General features: G+C 32.8%; 1 protein-coding gene across 4 annotated transcripts in view; it reads right to left on the bottom strand.

Moving 5' to 3' along the window:
- The window catches only part of CYL1 (alpha-N-acetylglucosaminidase family / NAGLU family), a 373,464-nt gene that overhangs the window by 81,387 nt on the left and 268,495 nt on the right, over positions 1 to 23,582 (bottom strand). For all 4 annotated transcript variants that reach the window (XM_089805117.1, XM_089805116.1, XM_089805119.1 and 1 more), the window contains exon 11: positions 5,489 to 5,539. In XM_089805117.1, the coding sequence (XP_089661243.1) occupies positions 5,489 to 5,539 (51 nt within the window). The remainder of the gene's footprint in view (positions 1 to 5,488; positions 5,540 to 23,582) is intronic.

The following is a 23,582-nucleotide window of genomic DNA, read 5'->3' as shown; positions in this document are numbered from 1 at the left end:
TTTTTTCCTGCATTTTGGGGGTGCATACATTATTTGATCTCATGGAGTCATGTCAAAAGTGTCACTTTGCTTTAAGATTCAAATTGACAAAATGGAACTATTAGAAATGGAGTGCTTTGATGATTGACCATCTAAGAGAACATAAGAAAGTGTTTCCTTATCTATATTCAAAGATATTTCCACCTAATACTAATTGGGGACATCTTTCTCTTTTTCTTCACTTTATGTATAACAATATGAGTAAGGAATCGTTTGCTTCTTTTAATAAGGCAAGAAGTCCTCATGATGTTTGGAAGTGTCTTTGGGAAGCATATGGAGATCCATGAGTCCATCCATTACTAGAGGACATTCTACCTCCAGTAATTCCAGTTGTGGTACCTACAATCCCAGTTGAGATCATAACTCCTGATGCTTCTATTGCTTCTACTGATCTAGTTCCAGCCACACATGCTCCTGATTAAGTGTAGCAGGAAACACTGTGTCTTCCTATTTTAGCTTAATGGGATGACTTCCTTCCAGACATTGCAGTGTTGTTCGTGGAGTCTTACATTGAAGATGTGGGAGACATTATTAATGACATCCATCTTCTCTTTGTTGAGGATAATTCTTCTTCACTTGTTGCGAGGGAACACTCTGACCCTCAACCACTTGATCTTTCTTTTGAGACTGACATGATTGTGGACACTTCTTTTCAGCAGTTCTAGGAGGACTCTTTTACTTCAAAGGAGACATATCAGTCTTTGGAGATTGTATTCCAGTTTCCTCAGACATCATATCTTTTGAAGATTCTTCCTACTAGTTGGGGAGCATTCTCTACTACACCTATGGCACCGCTTCTTCCTACATGGAGGAAAATCATTTAGTTTTCATGGTGCATCTTCTTTAGTCATCAAGGAGCTTCTTTCACGGGTGTGCATTCATCATTGAGGGGAGGCTACATTGCTTCTCTTCCCATATCTTCCTATAAGAATGATTCCTTGTCTTTGGAGGTTGATTCACTTTCATACATGGATATGTTACCTTGTTTGCCACCTTCTTTTGGGCATCCACCAGATTGGCTTGTGGCATCTAAATTCATCAAGGACTTGTCAACATATGAGCAGACTTCAGAGGCAACATCCATAGCATACTACATATGGATTCCTCATGCATCCTCCTATCCACAATGGGAAGTATACTTGCACCTATACTTGGTGTATCTTCTTCCTAAAGGGAGAAACGTTGTTTGTAGGCATTGGATACTTTTTTGTCTTCATGACATCCTTGCAGGATATCTTTCAATATAGGGGAATACCATCATGTATTTTTTCTTATGGGGGATATATGCTTGTACATGCATGATGAATGTCATACTAGGGGGGTCTTGATTACTCCATCCTTGCATGCATCTTGTAATTCTTCATCTCTCTTTTTGGAGGAGGTTTTTCCCATGAGGTTTTCCCTCTTTCTCCGTTTTCAAAGAGATTGCATTGCATAGCATTGTAGGTAGAACATTGCATTTGTACATGGGTACCTAACATGGCCTAGTAGCTAGGTCCCACATTACATCTTGCATTTAGCTTTGTGAGCATAAGTGCGTTCCCCTAAGTTGCACTTAAGGGGGGGTGTTAGTGTAAATAATTAATTATTATTACACTTTACTTAAGTTTAATTAGGAATATGCATAGACATATGAGTTGTCTTGGTGACAACACAAGAGTTAGCAACTTATTAGAGCACATGGTGTCTACAACATCTCTTTATGAGATACACCTATGTAAACTTATCTTCTCATCATCGTACAAACTCCTGTGCTCAATGGAGGATAATCCACTATTGGTGGACATGTGCTTAGTTGTGATGTTTATCTCTATGTTGACTCCTAGTCATTCTAGTTGCCTTTATATATAGGCACTTCCATGATGTATTCATCAAATCATCGGATATCTATTATCATTTTGATCATTATTGAGATTCTCATTTGATCATCATTAGTCTCTCTTGTGCTATCTATTGAGCTTCTTGATCTTGGTGTTGAATTGTTGCCTTAGGAAAATTCTTACAATAATCTTTACATTTAATATCATCCTTTATGTTTAACAATATAAATAATGCTATAATATAAATATACTTGTTTCATATGTTTGAACACCTGAAATATATTTATCTCATGTAATGTTTCAATGACACTTGATGACTATAATTGCTTACCAATCAATATATTGAAGCATCATCGTGGTCGACACCCAGTCCATCTACGGTGGCCTTTGATCGGAGGGATGTGTCCATAGACATCCTTACCCCACACAACATAAGACGGAGTTATTAATCAGGATAAAGAGCACACAAACGAAGGGAAGAGAGAAATAGCAGAAAACACATATGGCTATAATTGGGATAGACCATTTTTATCAGAAGGTGTACAATTAGATAGGGTACAAAATTCAAATTAGTTAGTTGTTAAAGTTTGGAGAAGGTACATATTTCTGAATTCCCCCACTTGCAAACTAAATATATATAGATGGAATATGTATGTCTATGAATATGGGATACCATATTCAGAGACATCAATTGAAATTAATTTGGAACATGCAATCTATCAGCTAGTTTTGTAAAGAATATGATCATGTCCCCATTTCCAAGACCGATTGTAATGATAGTATAGCCAAATATATAAGGTTAAACAATTAAATAAATAAATCCAAGTATAATTATAATATTGATAAATTTGAATTATAGAAAGAAAAATAAAATAAAAAATACACACACACACACATATCAAACTTAAAAAGGGGTTTAGTAACTATTAGTAATAACATTAAATGGAATATAAAATAGATAAATAAATAATAAATAAATTTATCAATGTTAAAAATGACAGATTAGTAATGATATATGTATTAAACCATAAGATTATAATCTTAGATATAAGATATTTAACACATAATAATCTTAGACATCTAATAGATGGTTCATTAAGTTCAAAGCTAGAGTTTCGTATCCTCTATTCAGGATTATTCATATCACTTTTAAATATATTGACTTAAAATTGGCCAGTGACTGCAATAATCTGATATCATAAGGCTGAACGATCACATATTCAAGGGAATACCTTATATCAATTACATTAAGAAAGTTGTGATTAATAGCATAAGTCTAATCTTGATTAAGAAATGATTATGAACATGCATGATCATAACCATTTAAAGAATTGATTAGAAGTGGTTAGTAGAGATGCGATTGCATATGGATATAAGTCATGTCTTGTCCATTGCAACTCCTCATCCAATAATACAGATATACAATAAGGAAAGACAACAATATATAAAGGGGAAAAGAGGAGAAGAAAGCAGACGGAGATTCACCCAACGCAGATGGAACAAAGCATCTAGGAATCTGTATACTATCCACAGATTGACAATACAAATCAAGGAGCAAGAGGAATACATACACGACAGTTCCATATGATGAATTTCCAAAAATTCTGAACTACTGACGCTACAATTTGAGCACAATGATAGATACATAATTACCATAATCGAACAGAAGAAAATACAATCTGAAGAAAAGATGTATGCACTCCAAATCAAGGAGAATATTACAGAAAAGATATAATTAACAACCAAGCTGGCAAACTGTGTACAGTCAGCATTGTTTGATGTTCGTTTCACAATCCCACCGTACCGCTCTTCAGAGACGATTTTTTTGAGAGGGAGATTACATTAGAAGGCACATATATAATCAGAACGATTTAAAGTATACAAAGTCTGATACAGAGATAAAATACTACCGATACATTGAAGTATTAATGGTCATGATTTACATAATGTTGCAATATTATTGCCAGTGACATATTGATTTCGATGGAAAATACTTATTTTTAGATTAAGCCATTATATCTTATTGAAGACCATACTATACATATACATGCATGGTAGGAAATTATCAGCTAAAGTATTTGATGTTGTTGAATATTTGATATCAAAGCATGTCGAGTCTGTATACGTTAATAAATCAGAAAGGGTATTGATCAATTCAATAATAGTGACAACATAATTTAATGTTGTACATATTCATGGACAAGGAAGATAGAGACCTATGATAAGGGATAGCACTAACAAAGATAGTAATTAAAATTCAATAATACAAGGTTCGATAATAAAGGGTACTATCTCATTGTATCACTAGACACTTGATCAATTATCCATATTTTGAATTGCTGAGAGAAGTATATCATCTTTAGGTGTAAGTGCAGAGCTAACAGTAGTTAGATAAGCATCAGAATGTGTGAATAATAATTATAAGATGAACAAAGCATGACAACGGGTGATATACATTAATACAAGGATGAGTTCTAAGCAGCAATTAGCCAGCTGAAAGTTATTGGCCATACAAACTGCTTCAAAGATAGGGAACACTACTGTCGCTAATATTGGGGAAATGAGAAATAAAATTTAATGTCCCCTGGAGTTTCTCTGAATATACCAAATTTGTGGCTAAATAAAACACTCCCTTAATATTTCCTCTATTTATAATTATTTGTGTGCAAGGAAAGTTGTGATAGTACGATGGAGTGCACTGAATGCTGTTGCCCCAAAATCGTGTCCGAGTCAAAATGCACAATTTGATGAGATTAAATGACAATAAGTATAAACTTAACCGCTGAATAGTTAACAATGACTATCCATTGTTGTAAGTGTGATATTTGTAACGAACACTAGAATCAATAGTATAAGTTATGTTTTAAATGACAGATTATGACAACTGACATGCTGTTATCAATATGTAAATGGAGAATCTCAACCAGGATTTCTCTGGATATACCAAATTTGTGGCTAAAATAAGTACTTTATTTCCTCTATTTTAAAATAACTGTTTGTGAGTAAAGGCGTGACAGTATGATGACACCCATTAGTTATGTTGTCCCAAATCAACATGTCAATGCTCAATCCAGTTTTAAGTTGTTGCTTGGTCACAACAGACATCAATATAATAATTTAGCATTGAAAAACATGGACAGAACCTTTTGTCAAGATTATTCCGTTACTGCCTGCTTTCTATCAGTTGTCAATTCAGCAAGAGATTTGAAATGAATCTAGTGCCTATATTACAAACTTACAGCATCCTCAAATATTTTCATATTTAATCCAATTCCTCAGAGTTTTTCGAGTTACCTACTACTTTACATAATTCTTGCATTCAATATAAGATTTCTTGGACATCAGCCCCAATCATAAGAGCTGAGTTATTATTTATCTACCTTCTACAAGTTTTCTCAAAGTCTTAGATTACTTCACTCGACTAGCCTCTTTCAAGTCTACTGGTCTGGGATTCTGAATAGCTACAAAATGTTTTCATCATTTCTCTTTATTTGTTAAGTATCTTGCACATGGATGCAATCATTTCTATGTAAACATGAAAAGACATTTAGTATGCACCCACAATTAAACAAAATTACTTTTACAGGATTTATGCCCCTAAAAACAAAACAAAGAATTTTTTTGCATACTTTAATCTGAGGTGGCTTCCAGAATGCAGCATCTGATGAAAATAACCAACCCTGCAAGGATAAAGCTAGATATCATAAACTTGCTCACAAATTTATGAGATTCACTCGAGGATACTACATTGAGTTCTTAATAGTGGAATCAATTCTTAAACTAAAATATAGAAAGTGATTATATGCATGTCCTTTGCTGTGATATGTGAAGCTCATTATCATTCCAACAAATGTAAACACAATTGTAAAACACAAGCATCAAAGATCCCTCAAAATGTGGAAGAAACATAAGGAGCAAATTATTTGTAAAAATGGAAAAAGCATTAAATTTTAAAATATATACTTCTTCAGATTTAAGCCAAACTCTGGACAAATCCATAGAAAGTAATTATATGCATTATAATCCAAAAGTTCAATAATTTGACAAATCCATAGCAGAGCAAGTGTTATATCCAAAAGAGAACATTTATTATTTGTAATGGAGCTAACTTCAATGGCATAAAGAAGTTCTAAGTCAAACCTTGAAGAGAGATTGAATCAACATCCAAGCACAAATTATTCTCTAAAAGGTCACCTACTAATCATTTTTGCACTTATTACTTGGCCTTGTCTAACCCTAATAGTGGGGACATTACAGTGGTATCAAAGCATAATCTTGCCATTCTGAGGTAAAAAGATAACTAGATATTGCACCTTAGTGTGCAATGGGTATGTTGTAGAAGTATGGAAGGTCAACTAATCATGAGTACATATTAGTGTTCAATGGAAATAACATTTAATATTTATAAATAGAATTAGGACTAGAGCTAAATTGTTATATGTTTGTATCAAAAAATTTATTATATCATTTTATTTTGTATCATAATATTTAAATATTCTTTGCACTATCATGTGTAATTTTTAAATTTATTATTTCTACTTTTTCAAATCAATTATTTATTATAATTCTTTATATAAGTGTAATTAGTATCATAATAGTTTTTTGTACTTTCATATCTTATTTTTATATTTACTATTTTTACTTTTTCAAATCAATTATTTACTAATATTGTAAAAAATAAATAGTAAATTTATTGTAAAATTTATAATTAATTAGCCAATTTTTTTCTTTTGAAATATGATAATAATAAAAAGTTAAGTGTTATTCAAATCAATGATTTTTTAAAATATTATTAAATTGTAATGACCCCCTTGGGTATGAATTGAAAATTTGGGATAATTTCCTTTCAAGGCACTTGCTAGAGATTTTCTTCTCCTCAAAACCTTCCTTATTATGTTCTCTGATACAGTTTATGGAAGTGAACTTCTGAAATTGATAAAGGTATATGTAGATATTGGTATTTATTGTTTCAAGAATCAAATATATGTCAAATCACTTTTTAGAATATAATTAGAGTCAATTTTATTGTTATCCTTGATTTGTCGATTAAAAATATGCTAGGTGATTTTGGTCTTTCCAAGCTGGTGAATTATTTGAATGAATATGCAAATATACGTAGCAATGTATTTTTCTTTGGATATGGATGTTATGTTTGCACCACTATAATAAGAATATCCACCCAATAAGGATTTGTCTCTAAATGATGCTCTATTATGCCGATATATGATAATATTAGTCCAATACTACTGACGTGGCAACGTGTGAATCTTTGATTACTTCCAACTATCTATACATTGGATGTCATCATTCAAAGATAGTCTACTTAGTTGCAGATGACTTCTGCACTATAACCACTTATCTCCCATTACTGTTTGTCCTATTGGTAACATGATCATCAGCCACTGACTAAGTATTGTTATGTGTGCTTCTCTCGATGATTGTTGGTCTTGTGTATCATATCCTATGTTTTCCTTTATTTCTGGACTTGATCCCCGATACCTCTCTCGTTTTGTAAATATGTTATAATCAAAGTCAAATAGTGTTTAAGTGCAACTATGCAAACCCAATGAAGATCCTTCAATACCATGTACGCAGTCTGCAAATTTGATATTTATTTGAGAGGCCCCCATAAAATGATAGGGCACCCCATACCCATATGCTGGGGTCCCCCACATCCCATAAAATTATAGGGATACGCCATAAAATTTTAGGCTAGGGGGCTAGGGGCTAGGGGCTAGGGGGCTAGGGGCAAGGTACAAGACCCTATCCACGCAATTCATATTCTTGTAAACCCTCCAATGGCGGATCTATCCGTGCTTCAACTGGACGACGTGTTATGAGATTAGATGTTGTTGATGGTATAAACCAAATGAATTATGGGATGTCCTCAAATATTTGACCCCGTTGATGGTAGAGTAAATCTGCTATTCCGAAGTTAGTAGGAAATCTGATTTAATACTCTTCCTCGTGACCGTCCATTAGATTGTATAGAATTTGAGGTGTTGCTCTGTATATCCCCCTAAGAAAGATTATTAATGTCTATATATATGTTATAGTTGCAATGAAAAGCCACGTTCAAAAGTTATGATTCTGTCTTCTTACTAATCGTACACTTCGCTTAATATTTAAGCAATTCGATAATCATCCTGACTTTTAGTTTATTATATTTTCATTATTCTTATTAGTATTAGGATTATTTAATTATAATTATATTATAGTATAATAATGCAGTTATTTATTATTTGGGATTAATATGAAATATTATTAGATTCTTTTTTTATTCCTATTGTTAATTCTTATTCTAGAGAATATATCTTGTTGTTCAAAGCATTGTATTTGGCATTTGATATTTATATATTATAATATATTATTGTATTAATCATGCATTATCATATCAATTAGGTGTCATTATATTCATATTTTTATTATTTATCAAATACGTGTTCCACAACCTTGACAATAATATCATATTATATTATTTATATTATACTAATTAGTATATCAACTTCTATAGTTAATTGAATAATAAATTGTTTTCTAATTTATTAATTCATTTTATTATTATCTTATAATTTTTGTTAGAATCCACTAGAGGAAAAACTGGGACATGACAATCCACCTTTCCTCAAATTGCTTGTCCTCAAACAATTATATCCTTCGATACAACTCTAAGCCTGAAATGATAATTTCAATTTGGGATTAGAATGAGAGTATATAAATTTATCAATTTAGAAAATCATGTAATATTACATTTAAAATACTAAGAATAATTCAAAATGCAAAACATATCTTGATATGTTGAGTACTTCATTCTCCATGCTACACATTGCCTTTCTTTGACCCATTAAGTCTTGGTAGAGATTTTATCTCTTCCTAAATCTTATGGACACCCTCTTTTTCTATGCATTTGTAAACCTTAGGGGAGACTTTATCCCGCCCTAGGCCTCTATAGATATCCCTTTGGGATTTATCCATCTCTACAATCCTAAGGAGAGACTTTTTCTCATTTGAGGTCACTAGGGATATTCCTTTAGAATTATCCCTCTCTATTTAATCCTTAGGAGAGACTTTATCTCGTCCTAAGGCTTCTATGGGTATCCCTTTAGGATTACCCAGCTCTATAATCCTTGGGAAAGACTTTATCTCGTCCCAGGTCACTAAGGATATCCCTTTAGGAGTATCCCTCTCTATTCAATCCATAGGAGAGACTTTATCTCATCCTAAGGCCTCTAGATGTGCATGATCTTTCTATAGCTTAATTCATTTTTTAATTTTTTTTGAGTATAAATACAATTAGAAATTTGTATTCATGTGCTTATTACAAATTCTCATAATTAATTACTTGCTTTTACTTGTCAATCCAAAAGAAATAGGTATGAATATTAACTGAAAGTGAATAATTTCTTATCCCATTTTATTTTCCCTTCTCTCACATCGATTACTAATTCCATTCTCAAATTCATGCATCAAGTGGAATTTCTTCAAAAGACCATCGCTTCTCTTCTTCATTTTGTGCTTGGATACTATTCAAATCTCCTGGATTATGTCTTGCTTTCTTATGCGACTCTTCTGTTTCTCTCTCGAATGTTGCTTCTATTCTATTAATTTGATTCCTTTTGTTACACTTGTGATCTGATGCCCATGGTTTTCTACACGTAAAGCATAAGCCTTTCTTCATTATGTCCTCTTTTTGCTTGAGAGCATCCCTTCCTTGGCATTGATGCCCAATATCCCATTGTCCCTTGCAAAAATAACATTCTTTTTCTTTATGATCTTTTCTTGAATCATTCTTTCTATGTTCTGTCTTTGTCGAGGAGTTCTTAGATCTTTCCTTTGAAGGATTTGATTCTACCATTTTTGCTTTTCTAATTGCTTCTTCCAAGTTTGTGGTTCATGCGGTTTAACAAAGTGCCTGGTGGAGTCTTTCAATCCTTCTATGAATATATGAGTGAGTCTCTTTTAGGAAAGGTCTGGAACCATAACTGATAACTCCTGGAATTTGCAAGCATAGTCTTCCATTGTTCTAGATTGTCTGAGTTGAGTTAGTTCTTGAAAATACCATTCGATGTCCTTATCATCAAACCTATTCATGAGCTTTTGGGAGAATTCTTCATAGGATCTTACATCTTTATGTCCCAATGAGATATGCCCATGGGTCCACCAATCATGTGCTACTCCCTTTAGATGAACTATAGCAAATTGCAAGGCATCTTCTTCTGTCATGGGATTTAGAATAAAAAATGTGTTTAATTTTTCTAACCATTGGCGTGGCATAATCTTTTCTAAACCATCAAAATGTGGAAGCTTTATTTTGTTAATTTTATGTTTGAGTTCTTCATTTACAGTCCTTCTAGACATCTCTCTTCATTTATCATCACAAAATTCTCTGAAAGATACCAATTCTCTAATGCTGGGCTCTAGAGCTGTGTATGCCCTTGCAATTTCTTTTGTACTAGTTAGGGATTGCTCGACCCCTTCCTCCTCTCTTAGATTTACTCTTCTAGGTAGGAAAGTGGGTTGGGGAAGGCTGGAGCTTGAAGTTACATTGTTATTTTCAGAATGTACTGAATTAGTTTCTCTCCCTACGTTAGGTTGACTTCTCAAACTATTGATCAAGTTTCCATGTTCTGTAAGGCTTGCAAGAGGGCCTGATTTCACTTCTCCATTTGATTCAATATAGTTTGGTTGGTTTGGTGGGCTTGCTCCATATATGTCCTCACTTCATTTGCTAAGTTGTTCATTGTAGTTTTATTTGTCCTTCTCTCGTAAGTTTCCATATGCCTTCACTCATAGGATGGAAGGATTATGCTCTGATACCACTGTAATGACCCCCTTGGGTATGAATTGAAAACTTGGGATAATTTCCTTTCAAGGCACTTGCTAGAAATTTTCTTCTCCTCAAAACCTTCCTTATTATGTTCTTTGATACAGTTTATGGAAGTGAACTTTTGAAATTGATAAAGGTATATGTATATACTGGTATTTATTGTTTCAAGAACCATATATATGTCAAATCACTTTTTAGAATATAATTAGGGTCAATTTTATTGTTATCCCCGATTTTTCGATTAAAAATATGCTAGGTGATGTTGGTCTTTCCATATTGGTGAATTATTTGAATGAATATGTAAATGTACGTAGCAATCTATTTTTCTTTGGATATGGATGTTATGTTTGCACCGCTATAATAAGAATATCCATCCAATAAGGATTTGTCTCTAAATGATGCTCTATTATGCCGATATATGGTAATTATTAGTCCATTACTACTAATGTGGCAATGTGCGAATCTTTGATTACTTCCAACTATCTATACATTGGATGTCATCACTCAAAGATAGCCTACTTAGTTGCAGATGACTTTTACACTATAACCACTTATCTCCCTTTACTATTTGTCCTATTGGTAACATCGATCATCAGCCACGGCTAAGTATTGTTACGTGTGCTTCTCTTGATGATTGTTGGTCTTGTGTATCGTATCCTCTGTTTTCCTTTATTTTTGGACTTGATCCCCGATACCTCTCTCGTTTTGTAAATATGTAATAGTCAAAGTCAAATAGTTGTTTTTGTGCAACTATGCAGACCCAATGAAGATCCTTCTATACCACATATGCAGTTTGTAGATTTGATTGAAGGTACAGGACCCTGTCCACACGATTCGTATTCTGGCAACCCCTCCAATGAAGGATTTGTCTGTGCTTCAACCAGACGGTGGGATTAAATGTTGTTGCTGGTATAAACCAAATGAATTATGGAATGTCCTTAGATATTTGACCTTGTTGATGGTAGAGTAAATTTGCCAATCTGAAGTTAGTAGGAAATCTGATTTAATACTCTTCCTCGTGACCGTCCATTAGATTTTATAGAGTTTGAGGTGTTGCTCTGTATATCCCCCTAAGAAGGATTATTAATGTCTATATATATGTTATAGTTGAAATGAAAAGCCACGTTCAGAAGTTATGATTCTATCTTCTTACTAATTGTACACTTTGCTTAATATATAAGCAATTCGATAATCATCCTAACTTATAGTTTATTATATTTTCATTATTCTTATTAGTATTAAGATTATTTAATTATAATTATATTATAGTATAATAATGCAGTTACTTATTATTTGGGATTAATATGAAATATTATTAGATTCATTTTTTTTATTCCTATTGTTAATTCTTATTCTAGAAAATATATCTTGTTGTTCAAAGCATTGTATTTGGCATTTGATATTTATATATTACAATATATTATTGTATTAACCATGCATTATCATATTAATTAGGTGTCATTATATTCATATTTTTATTATTTATTAAATACATGTTCCACAACCTTGACAATAATATCATATTATATTATTTATATTATACTAATTAGTATATCAACTTCTATAGTTAATTGAATAACAAATTGTTTTCTAATTTATTAATTCATTTTATTATTATCTTATAATTTTAGTTAGAGTCCACTAGAGGAAAAATTGAGACAAGACATAAATCAATCACTTGTTAAAATCTAAAATAAAATGTCACTTATTTTTATCAAATATTTATAAAAAATAAATATTTATCTTTAAAAAATCATATTTATTTTTCCTTTTAAATATCAATTATTTTTATATAAGTCAGATTTATTTGTGAATTTAAGTTTGATGTGAAATTATGCATTTGAAAATTTGATAACAAACTATAAATTAAATTAAATGTTTAATTTTTTAACTAAAGAATTAATAAAGATAATCAACATTTTAAATTTCATTTATATCTATAAGATTAAATACTGTTAAAATAACTAAGACCATTTCTGCAAATGTATTTTCATTGCCCTTGTAATTGATGATTTTCAAATGTAGATTTGGATCTCATATATGTATAATATGACAGGAGGAGACATATCTCTTCAAGAGACATGAAAAGACATGTCTCTATAGTTAATCACTATTTAGTTTACAAATAACTATATGCATAACTCATCTTTAACATATATGTAATATAATATAATATTATTATATTATATAATAATATATAGTGCATAATATATATATATATATATATATATATTAGAATATGAGACATAAAACAATATTCATATAAATCATGAATACAAATACTCAATGTAATAAGTATATCACTTCGACTGATGCTATACTTCAACACTCCCTCTTAGCAAGGGAGAAGTAATAAAAACATTTTATGAGACATTAGAATCAAGGATATCTATACACTACATATTATTTGATTTTAACACTCTGAAATAGTGACTTGTCAAATAACTACAATCACAATGTTATGAACACTATTATAACATATATTATGATCTCTAATTGTCTGAAACAAAATTTAGAGTAATATTTAAAATGTTATCTATGATCTCTAATTGCCTAAAGCAATGTTTAGAGATGTCCATAGTTTAACATGAAAATTTGTTACTCAATATCTCTAATTGCTTGAAGCAATGTCTAGAGATGTCCATGATAATTGTTATCTCCAAAATCTGCACCTTGAAAATTTGCTTTAAGTACTAAAACTCACAGCGATTTTGGAGAAACATGGGATCAACCAAAAGTTGTGGGTAACCTATGACTTGGTTGAACCTCCGGATTCTAAGCTGGTTCCTATATGATATATCTGATACCTTACTTGTACTAATGAAGAAGTGAAAAACTTAGATGGAAAAGGGTAAAAAGACAATCTTAAACACGAAAAAAACTTAAAGAAATAAGGTGATACGCCAAGATTGATAACACAAAGCACTGCTATACCTGAGACACAATGATAGTTTTTGACAGATAATCACAAAAACCCCTGCTTGAAGATCTGCTAATTCATATCAATAATTTAAGAGAAGGTTTATGAACTTGAAGATATACGAAAAGGAAATTAATCACAATCGAATATATCAATAATGGAAAACACAACTCAAAACCTATGAAACAACTATCACATAAGAAGATGCAAGATAAGACATAATTCAGAAAGGTTTATTATTAAAACACAATTTGAATAAGATCAATCACCTTAAAGCATACAACGAAATCTATCAATTCCACAACTGGTTCCAATGAAAACTTTATTTCAATCAAAGGCCCAAAAAACAGTACATCTACATAATAGCTCAGAATAATGAAGAAAAAGGGACTAAGGACAAAATCACATAAGCGTCCTTCTTCTCTCAAAATCTCAACCCCTTCCTCAAAAATAAGAGGAGTATTTAACAACAATACAACTGTCTCAAAATAGGAAAACTGGGTTGAAATAATGAGTTAACTCATTATTAAGAACCTCTAAAAACTCCAAAAACATGCTCAAAATATCTCGAACTGAGGTTCCACCAACCATGCATAAGAAAAATCTAAAAACGTCCCCCAAATTGCCACAAATCACTCCATAATGCACTCTAAAGTCTTCAGTCTGAATTGTGCCTCTAAAAATAACAACTGAAGTTGCTTATTGAAATTTGGCATTAAAAAATACCAAGTCCTCCTTTAACTCATTTTGACTCTCGACTTATTATTATTTTTCTTAATTGCATGAATGTTATTATTTTAATAATTGATTTATAGAACATCAATTATAAAATAATAATTACAATTTTTTAATACTTATGCAATTAATTTAAAAAAAAAAAAAAAAAATGAAAGTCAAGGATTATTTTTATTATTACAATTGCATTCAAAAATTATTATTATCCTTTAGTTGCTTATAAATTATCAACTAAAGAATAATAATATTTATGTTTGTATGTGATTGCAATGCGATAATATTACATAGACATTATTTGATAATACTATATTTAAAAAAAAAAAACACCCCTCCTTATGCCACGGATTTGAAATCCTATCAAATGTGATTATGGAAACGACAAAAAGGAAGAAAAGGGTCTTATTTTGTCATTTGGCTTTTGATCTGCTTGGAGTTAAAGCACAACAATAGGGTTATTGCAAACCCTAGCTGTCATGAAGTTTTCATCTGCGATTTTTCTCTTGTTCGGACGCCATTTCATGTACCCTGTTGCTGTTAGACTCCTTTTACTGGTGCATTTTCTTGTTTGGTCTCTGTTATGGCGTATTTCTACTCTCCACCATGAAAACGTATGGATTTAAAGGGAGCCAACTGGTGTTTATTGTTGCTTGGACGCCATTTCCGCATATTTTTTTTGTTTTAACAAGCTTGGAGACACATGACTGGTATGAAATAAAAAGTCTTTGCTGTAGCTGTGGTTCATATGGCATTTGCTGTACGCTGAAAGTAATTTTTTCTTTGTGGGTTTTTTTCTCTCCTCATTAGTTGGAACACTATGAAGCTCCTCTGCTCTTCTTTGGCCGCAAGCTCTGATAGCATGTTGGAAATAAATGATTTGTTGCTGTAAGTGACTCTCTTTCCTTTACTTTGAGAACTGGGTTTTACCTTCCATGATCATGGTGGTAATTTTCCTTTTCATTTGAAGGCGCCATTAATTTTTATGATGGAGTAACAAAGCTGCTACCCTTCATTTTTCTCCATACGGGTTTGAAAACTAAAAGAATATTTAAAATACTACCTCAGATCAGTGGTTTCTAATGAAGTTTTTTTTTTTGCTTGTTTTGCTTTTTTAAAACATTTTCCACTTTTTGTTTCTGCTAGAAGCTACTATGTACATAGATGATGTGTCTACCTCAGATCTATGCCATATTTTTTGGATCTACTTAATTTTCCTATACGGGTTTCTCTACAGTTTGTAATATTCATGAATTTTCCCCTTGGCTCCTTTAGCTGCATATGAAATTTCATTAAGCTGCTTGCAAAAAATAACTCTCATAAATAGATGATACTTTGCTGAAAGTTGACATAAACTGATCCCTGCTACTGGTTCTTTGCTTCTGAGATTTGGACACCATCTATTGTTGTATTTGCAAAAGATTCATCATATATGAGGCTCTATGCTGTTTGTATTCGTTTGAACTCCAAGAAACTGTGATTTCTTTACTGAAGGCAATCATTCATACCAGATTTGATTTTCGTTTTGTCTCTTTGCTGTATACTTGATGTTTGCCAAAATCCTCCTGTAACTAGTATTACTGATTTGTATTCATATTCATTATTGTAGTTGATGGAAATGAAACAAAAGGTTTCATGCAATGAAATACATGTCCCTTTAATGTTTTGTTATCTTCTCGCTGTAATGAAATAGTAGTACTATTCTTTTACATCTCTTTTCCTGTTGGAATGTAGCTGTACTTTATCCATGCTGGATTCTGCCTGTTTGTTGTAATATCAAACTTCTTTATTGATGGCTCTTGCTGTGAGTGAAAATAGACTCCATGAAATATTTCATTGTAGATTTATTCATTGCATCAATGGTATATCGCTGTAGCGCACTTCTCCATTTTTCTTTCTTTCATCAAACGGCATACTTCTTAAAATTTAGACCTGTGATATTATAGTTCTATATATGCACAGTGTGATATTAAAAAAGATATTGTTGGCCATGCTGTAACACATCAGAATAGATATATATGCTCTTGACTTTGTTTCGGATTCCTTTTAATCTCACTTCTACTAGCTGCCTGCTCTGATCTTTATCTAAGAATGACATTTAATTTGCTCACCCTGCTCTCTGTTAGCTGTTTATGCATTTTCTTGATATGCTTCTATTGCTTTTACACCTGTTTAAAGTAAAAGGTTTCAAAAACTAAAGCTAGTTTGTCCCTTTAATACTTTTATTCTGCTGTTCTTTGTATGCATACCAATCTTACCTGCTAGGCTTATCCTGTTTTCACCAGTTTTTATAAGTAAAAGGTTTCAAAACAAAAATGAATTGTCCCTTTAATACTTTTATTTTTCCGTTATTGATCTCTCTATCTGCTGATGTATGCCTGTATTTCAATGAGATCAATAGTGTATAAGATAACGAAAGTGAGATGAAGTGAGCTATCTGCATTGCTTAGATCCATTGGATCTAACCATTTCTTTTATGGATGTAGAAATTGGAAGCACGAAAAGGGCAAGATCTGGAACGGCAAGAAGGTGGATGCAGATGGACGCCACTTCACCAGTCATTACAGGCAATGACTGGTGCCCATGACCTTTTTCTCCTTTTACTTTTCCTTTACGTTACTGATTTCAGTATGATATAGGTGTATATCAGCACCTAGGGACTACTCTCACAGTCAGATGTGTGGGAGAAATTTACTTTCAGCATTTTAATTTCTGTCATGATTTGCTCCATCATACAAACATTGTATATTATTTCAAAATCAATAAAATACTTTTCTTTAATGCATTTCTGAAAGTTATTTGAACGTAATAAGCATGTATGTTTTCCTCCATTTGAACATGTGTGAAAATTGAGCAACATTTTTGGCGACCTTTGCTAACTGTCTGCCTGCTAGACAATTGATTAGTTGCTTTTGACATCCATTGGGCATAAGAGTCTTAAAATATGAATTCCTTGGACCTAGACCAGACCTAACATGACCCCTAAAGTTGTTGGTATGGGCCGGGATGTATGCAAATGAGTCTAATGAAAAACTGAAAAGTTATTATTAGATTGATTTTTATGCATGATTAGACTTTAGCATCAACTTTAGAAGTCGAAATTCATAGTTATCCATCTTAATCATGCATGAAAATGTGTGAATTGGATGGATGCAGGAGGTTAGTGGATGCATGTGTATGTGTATGGTTAGGGTTGCCAGGTACGTATGAAAGTGAGACTGAAAATGACATGAAGATTGCAGCCCTAGGTGTATGCATATGCATGCGTGTATTAACCTACATGTACGCTTTCAACCCATGCATTAGTGTGTATGATTGAGGTGGGTGAGTATGATATGAATAAAACAACCAGACCAGCAACTTGACACCCCTAAAACCTAAGGAACAAAAATAGGAAACTACTCTAGGAAAGGAAACGAAAACCGACATGTGCTTGGACAACACTTAGGGAAAACCTAAACTAATATGTAGATGCATTTATTGAAAGCAAGAAACCTAGCCTAGAAAAGAAGCAAAAATAAAATCATACCTCAAAGCAAGCCTTGAGGTGAATCCCGTTAATAGGAATCGGTAGAACATCTCCTTGAAGAGTGGCAAGATGGAATGCATTGTGTTCCTTGCATTCGACAACTTGAAAAGGGCCTTCCCAAAAATGATCAAACTTAGCATGCTGCCCTGGTCTTGTCTTAAGTACATCCCACTTCAGCACCATATCTCCTCCTTTAAAATGACGATCCTTCGCCTTCTTATCAAATGTTCTTTTAACCTTTAGCTGCTGATATCCCATTTCCTGTAGTGCCTTGTTCCTTTTCTCCTCTAACTCTAGCAATTTAGCAAACCTTAACTTAAGAGGATCCTGTTCTTCAAACAGTATCAACTGATCAGCAAGCTGTAAGGTAGGAAATTCAGTAGTAACAAGTAACTTGGCCTCTTTTCCATATACTAGAACGTAAGGAGATGCTCCAATGATTCGCTTAGGAGTAATCCTATCCAACCATAAGGCTAATTTTAACTTTGCATGCCAATCTCTCTTGTTCTCCTCTAACGTCCTTTTAATGATCCTTAAAAGGTTTTTATTTGTACTTTCTACTAAATCATTACCTTGAGGGTAATAGTTTGATGAGGTAGTCAGGTATATCCCTTTCTTTAATGCCCATTCAATCACTCTAGCTCCCACAAAGGCTAATGCATTATTAGAAATGATTGAATCAAAAACCCCAAACCTTGTAGTCAAATCATCATAAAAGTTAAGTACAACTAATTCATTTGCTTCTTTTAGTGCTACTGCTTCAATCCATCTTGTAAAATAATCCGTAGCTGTAAGAATCCATTTGTGACCTGAACTAGAGCTTATTAGATTAATTGGGCCTATAAAATCAATACCCCACTTCATGAATGGCTGTTCAACCAATATTGGTTGCAAAGGTAAGGCTCCCAACCTTTTCTTGCCAGCAAATAATACACAGTTTTGGTATTTTCTTGACCAACTATGGTCGTCTTTGAATAGATCAGGCCAATAGAATCCTGCCCTCAACACTTTATAAGCTGTTGTCTTTGGGAAAAAATGACCCCCTTCATCATGAAATTGTTCTAGAATTTTGCTGGTCTGATCAGCACTTATACAACGTAATAACATGCCACTATGATCGTTTATGAACAAAACATCATTAACCAAGACATAAGGAATTGATTGAAGTCTGAAATACCTGCATTTTGCTCTATCCAACCTAAAAGGACACTCCCCTGTTTGCAGAAAATGTGTCATTTCAGTCAACTAGCAAGCTGATTGATTACTTCTAGCCTGATCATTATCAACCAGCAATAGATTTTCACTGTTTTCCACCTCTTGAAAGCTGTTATTTGCCAACTGTTCACATAATCCTTTACCTCTAACAAGTTTGGTGATATGGATATCAACGTCATATTCCATCACACGAGTTATCCAGCCTGCCCTTTTTTCATTTAAATCTTTGCTTAACAAAAACTCCTTCACACTTGGATGAGATACCATTAGATGAATCTTGCTATTGGAAACCGGGTGTTTGAATTCTTTAAGAATTTTAATGATAGCAAAAACATGCTTTCCAACAAAGCTGTACCTTTGTTCATAATTTTGCAAACCTTTGCTGAAAAACGCAACAGGTTGCTCCAATCCTTCATCATTCTTTTGCACCAGGATTGTTGAAATGGCGTCAAAACTGCCATAGGCATACAATATGAAATCTTTAGTAAAATCTGGATTAATCAAAGCAAGGGCAGCGGACAAGGCTTCCTTAATTGCTTCAAAACAATGCTTTCCCTCTTTTGTCCAACTGAAAACAGTATTTTTCTTTAACATTGCTGTTAAAGTTTTTCTTTAACATTGCTGTTAAAGGCTTCAAAAGATTAGCAATATCAGGTATGAAACGTCTCACAAAATTTATCCTACCAAGAAAACTTTGTAGACCCTTCTTGTGGTTGGGTAATGGTAACTCTAAAATTGCTTGTACTCTCTTCGGATCTATAGTACTACCATGTTTTGAAACAATATAACCTAGAAGTTTACCTTCATGAACAACAAATACAAATTTCTTTGGATTAAGAGAAATACCGAATTCTCTGCATCTCTCTAACACTTGTCTGACATAAAAAATATGATCCTTAGCCTCTTTGCTGAAAACAGTAATGTCATCTAAATATACCAGCACTATTTTGTACATTAAATTTCGAAACGCTATATCCATAGCCTTTTGAAACCTAGCTCCAGCATTTGCTAGCCCAAAAGGCATCCTTCTATAAGCTATGGTTCCCCATTTTGTGGTAAATGCTGTTTTACACAGATCTTCATCTTTTACTAGCACCTGATTATAACTAGAATATCCATCTAACAAAGAAAACCTTTTAGAACCTGAAACATATTGTAAGATCTTTTCCATGGATGGTAAGGGATGCCTATCTTTTAATGAAGCCCTGTTTAAGTCTCTAAAATCTATGCACAAGCGTATTTCTCCATTTTTCTTTCTTACAGGTACTAGGTTAGAAACCCAAGAAGTATGTTTGATAGAAAAAACAATCCCTCCCTCTAAAAGCTTGTTCAACTCTTTCGACATCAAAGGTTCTAGCTTAGGATTGACAGGTCTCTATTTTTGCCTTATAGGTTTGGTGTTAGGCTCAAGCTCAATAGTATGCTGGGTTAATTTAGGATCAAAGCCTTTTAGATCAGAATAATCCCATGCAAAAACATCATTAAACTCCTGAAATAATTCAATAAACGATTGTTTTTCTTGTGGTGAGTTTATCTTACCAACCTTTAGCCGCTTTCCTTCAGAAATTTCCAGCTCCTCATAATGTTCTTCTTTTACCAGCAAACTACTCTTATCCTTTTTCACCTAATCATCTGAATCAAAGATAGTCTCTAAAGTAACCAAACCTTTAGGTAGCTTGTTTGTTTTCAGTTGAATAACCTGATCACCGTATTGCTGATTGAATCTATCCTGATTAGCAGCTGAAAACACATCTTCTTGTAACAAAAAGTTTAAAATCTGCTCATCAGAGTCAAAAACTTGCCAATTTATGTTGTTATCTGGTATTGACGGTCTGATAACTACCTTTACATGATGCTGTTCATTCATTTTTGTGACATTATCAATAATATCAAACTGTGCGCCTACTGCTGCAAGCCTATCAGTAAACTGGTCTTTTGCTCAAGGTATAGATATTATATTAAAAGCTTCAAATTCTTCTATAATATCCCATACCTTGCTTTTGTACAGCTTTAGAGTATCATTCTTGACAGAAATCAGACCTCTAATGAGCTCGCTGTCCCCAAAAACCTGCAAGCACGTTATTTTTCTCTTCCTTGCCCATTCCAAACCTTGTACCAGTCCTTCATATTCAGCCACATTGTTAGAACATGCAAATGAAAAACGAAAAGCAGCAAAATACTTATCCTCCTGAGGTGATACCAGCATTACTCCCCCACGAGCACCATTTTTACTTTGTGAGCCATCAAAATACATCTTCCATACTTGTCTTTCTTGTTCGCTGTTCTGATTTGTATCTTTGACCAGATTTGGAATTCCTTAACTTTGATCTAAAATCATATAATTTCCAAAACCAGCATCATGAATGACGCTGTTTTGACTGTTAGAAGCATTTTTAGCAGCCCATTCATCAAGCAAAATATCAGGGATACCACTGATGTAGATGGACGCCACTTCACCAGTCATTACAGGCAATGACTTGTGTCCATGACCTTTTTCTCCTTTTACTTTTCCTTTACGTTACTGATTTCAGTATGATATAGGTGTATATCAGCACGTAGGGACTACTCTCACAGTTAGATGTGTGGGAGAAATTTAATTTTAGCATTTTAATTTCTGTCATGATTTGCTCCATCATACAAACATTGTATATTATTTCATAATCAATAAAATACTTTTCTTTAATGCATTTTTGAAAGTTATTTGAAAGTAATAAGCACGTATGTTTTCCTCCATTTGAACATGTGTGAAAATTGAGCAACAATAATAACATGAAAATTTGTTACTCATGAGCTCTGATTGCTCGAAGCAATGTCTAGAGACGTCCATGATAACAGGCCTATCATTTGCAAGATCGTCACCTTACAAACAATTACCTTCTATTTGTTTGTTATCTATGATCTCTAATTGCCCGAAGCAATATCTAGAGATGTCCATGATAACAGGCCTATCATTTGCAAGATTGTCACCTTACAAACAATTACCTTCTGTTTGTTTGTTATCATGGTGTCTAACAAAATCCAGCCCAAAAAACCATGATAACAGGTCTACCATTTACAAGATCGTCATCTTATAATGGTTACCTTCTGTTTATATATGTCAATGAATTGTTACTTTTCATCACATATCATATGTTAAATAGTAACCACCATGAACCAAATCAGAAGGAGATACAAAGGGTTTTCACCTCATACTTCTCTCATAGAGGAGAGCGTATTATAAAGGATTTCCCTTAGAACTTCTCCTCATAGAGAAGATATTATCCACAAAGAATTGCATCTCAAAATTTCTCCCTCTAAAAATTGATCCTGGGAAGTCAGGTCCTCTAGTTACTTCCTCATAAATTCTCTTCACCCAAGGATGCTTGTCAAACTCACTCTGAATCAATTGTCTAATTTTTTGTTGATAATTCATCACTTCCTCATGATATACATAAGAGTAGGCCCATCACATCATGCAATCACCCACATGTATTTCTAGACTCCCTCTGAGTAGATATATGTAAAAGATACAAATACTTCTCTGTACATGAAGATTCAAAAATTTCCATTTAGATTATTTGAGAATGAAACAACTCCCCTCTAAATAAGGTTCAAGTGGGAATGGAGCATTGACTATTATTCCCCCCGCACAATGTAAAATTTCCACTTGTTCTTGGATTGTTGAAATTTTTTGTACCAAATATGACAACTCATTTCTAAGTTCCAACTTGCTCTTTTCATCCATTGAAGATCTAAACACTCATTAAGCTTAATAGTAGAAGCAAACATAAACTCGTCCACAATACGCCAACATCTTGATTGAGTATGATTGTGCCACTTGAATGACTCTACAACTCATACATCAAGTATCATGTATCGTAGATAATTCAAATGTTTTCACTACTTTCATATGATGTACACAAGGGGTAGACCCATTCACATAGTTGTATGAATTTTAGTCCTCTTGACTGTTACAATTTATCGATCACTGAAGATTCCATCACAACATTTGTTTTACTCCCTCTGAACCAATATGATCGATATCACGAACGGTTGATGAAGCCATATCCTCTATCTACTCCCTCTGATGAATGTGTCAGAATCCCTTTGAACATGAATCTTCTAGGCTTCTAAAACTTCCTTTTAACAAAGTGTTACTCTCTCTGAATCTTATATTAATCATCCTTTTCTTGCAAGAACATTCTTGGAGGAAAAGATCAAGGTACATAGCTCTTAAAATAAATTAAGAATAATATAGATAAATGTCTAATTAAAATATAATATATTCACATAATGAATCTCTATATATTTTGAAAACATTATCAAATTAAATATAATCTTAAATCAAATAAGAATGTCAATTAGACTATTAGTAATTTTAACTCATGCCTATCACAAACAACATAAAGTATTATAACATAACTCTTCATAACATGATAATAATAATTTATTCATAACACATATCATATATGTAGAATATTAATTTATTTTATTATTGAATAAAACATAAAATATATGTTACCT

The sequence above is a fragment of the Cupressus sempervirens genome, chromosome 10 (assembly GCF_028749045.1).
Source record: "Cupressus sempervirens isolate cs-2001-9-10 chromosome 10, ASM2874904v1, whole genome shotgun sequence".
Classification (NCBI taxonomy): Eukaryota; Viridiplantae; Streptophyta; class Pinopsida; order Cupressales; family Cupressaceae; genus Cupressus; species Cupressus sempervirens.
The sequence above is the reverse complement of the archived record's forward strand: the minus strand, read 5'-3'. Positions and strand labels throughout refer to the sequence as shown.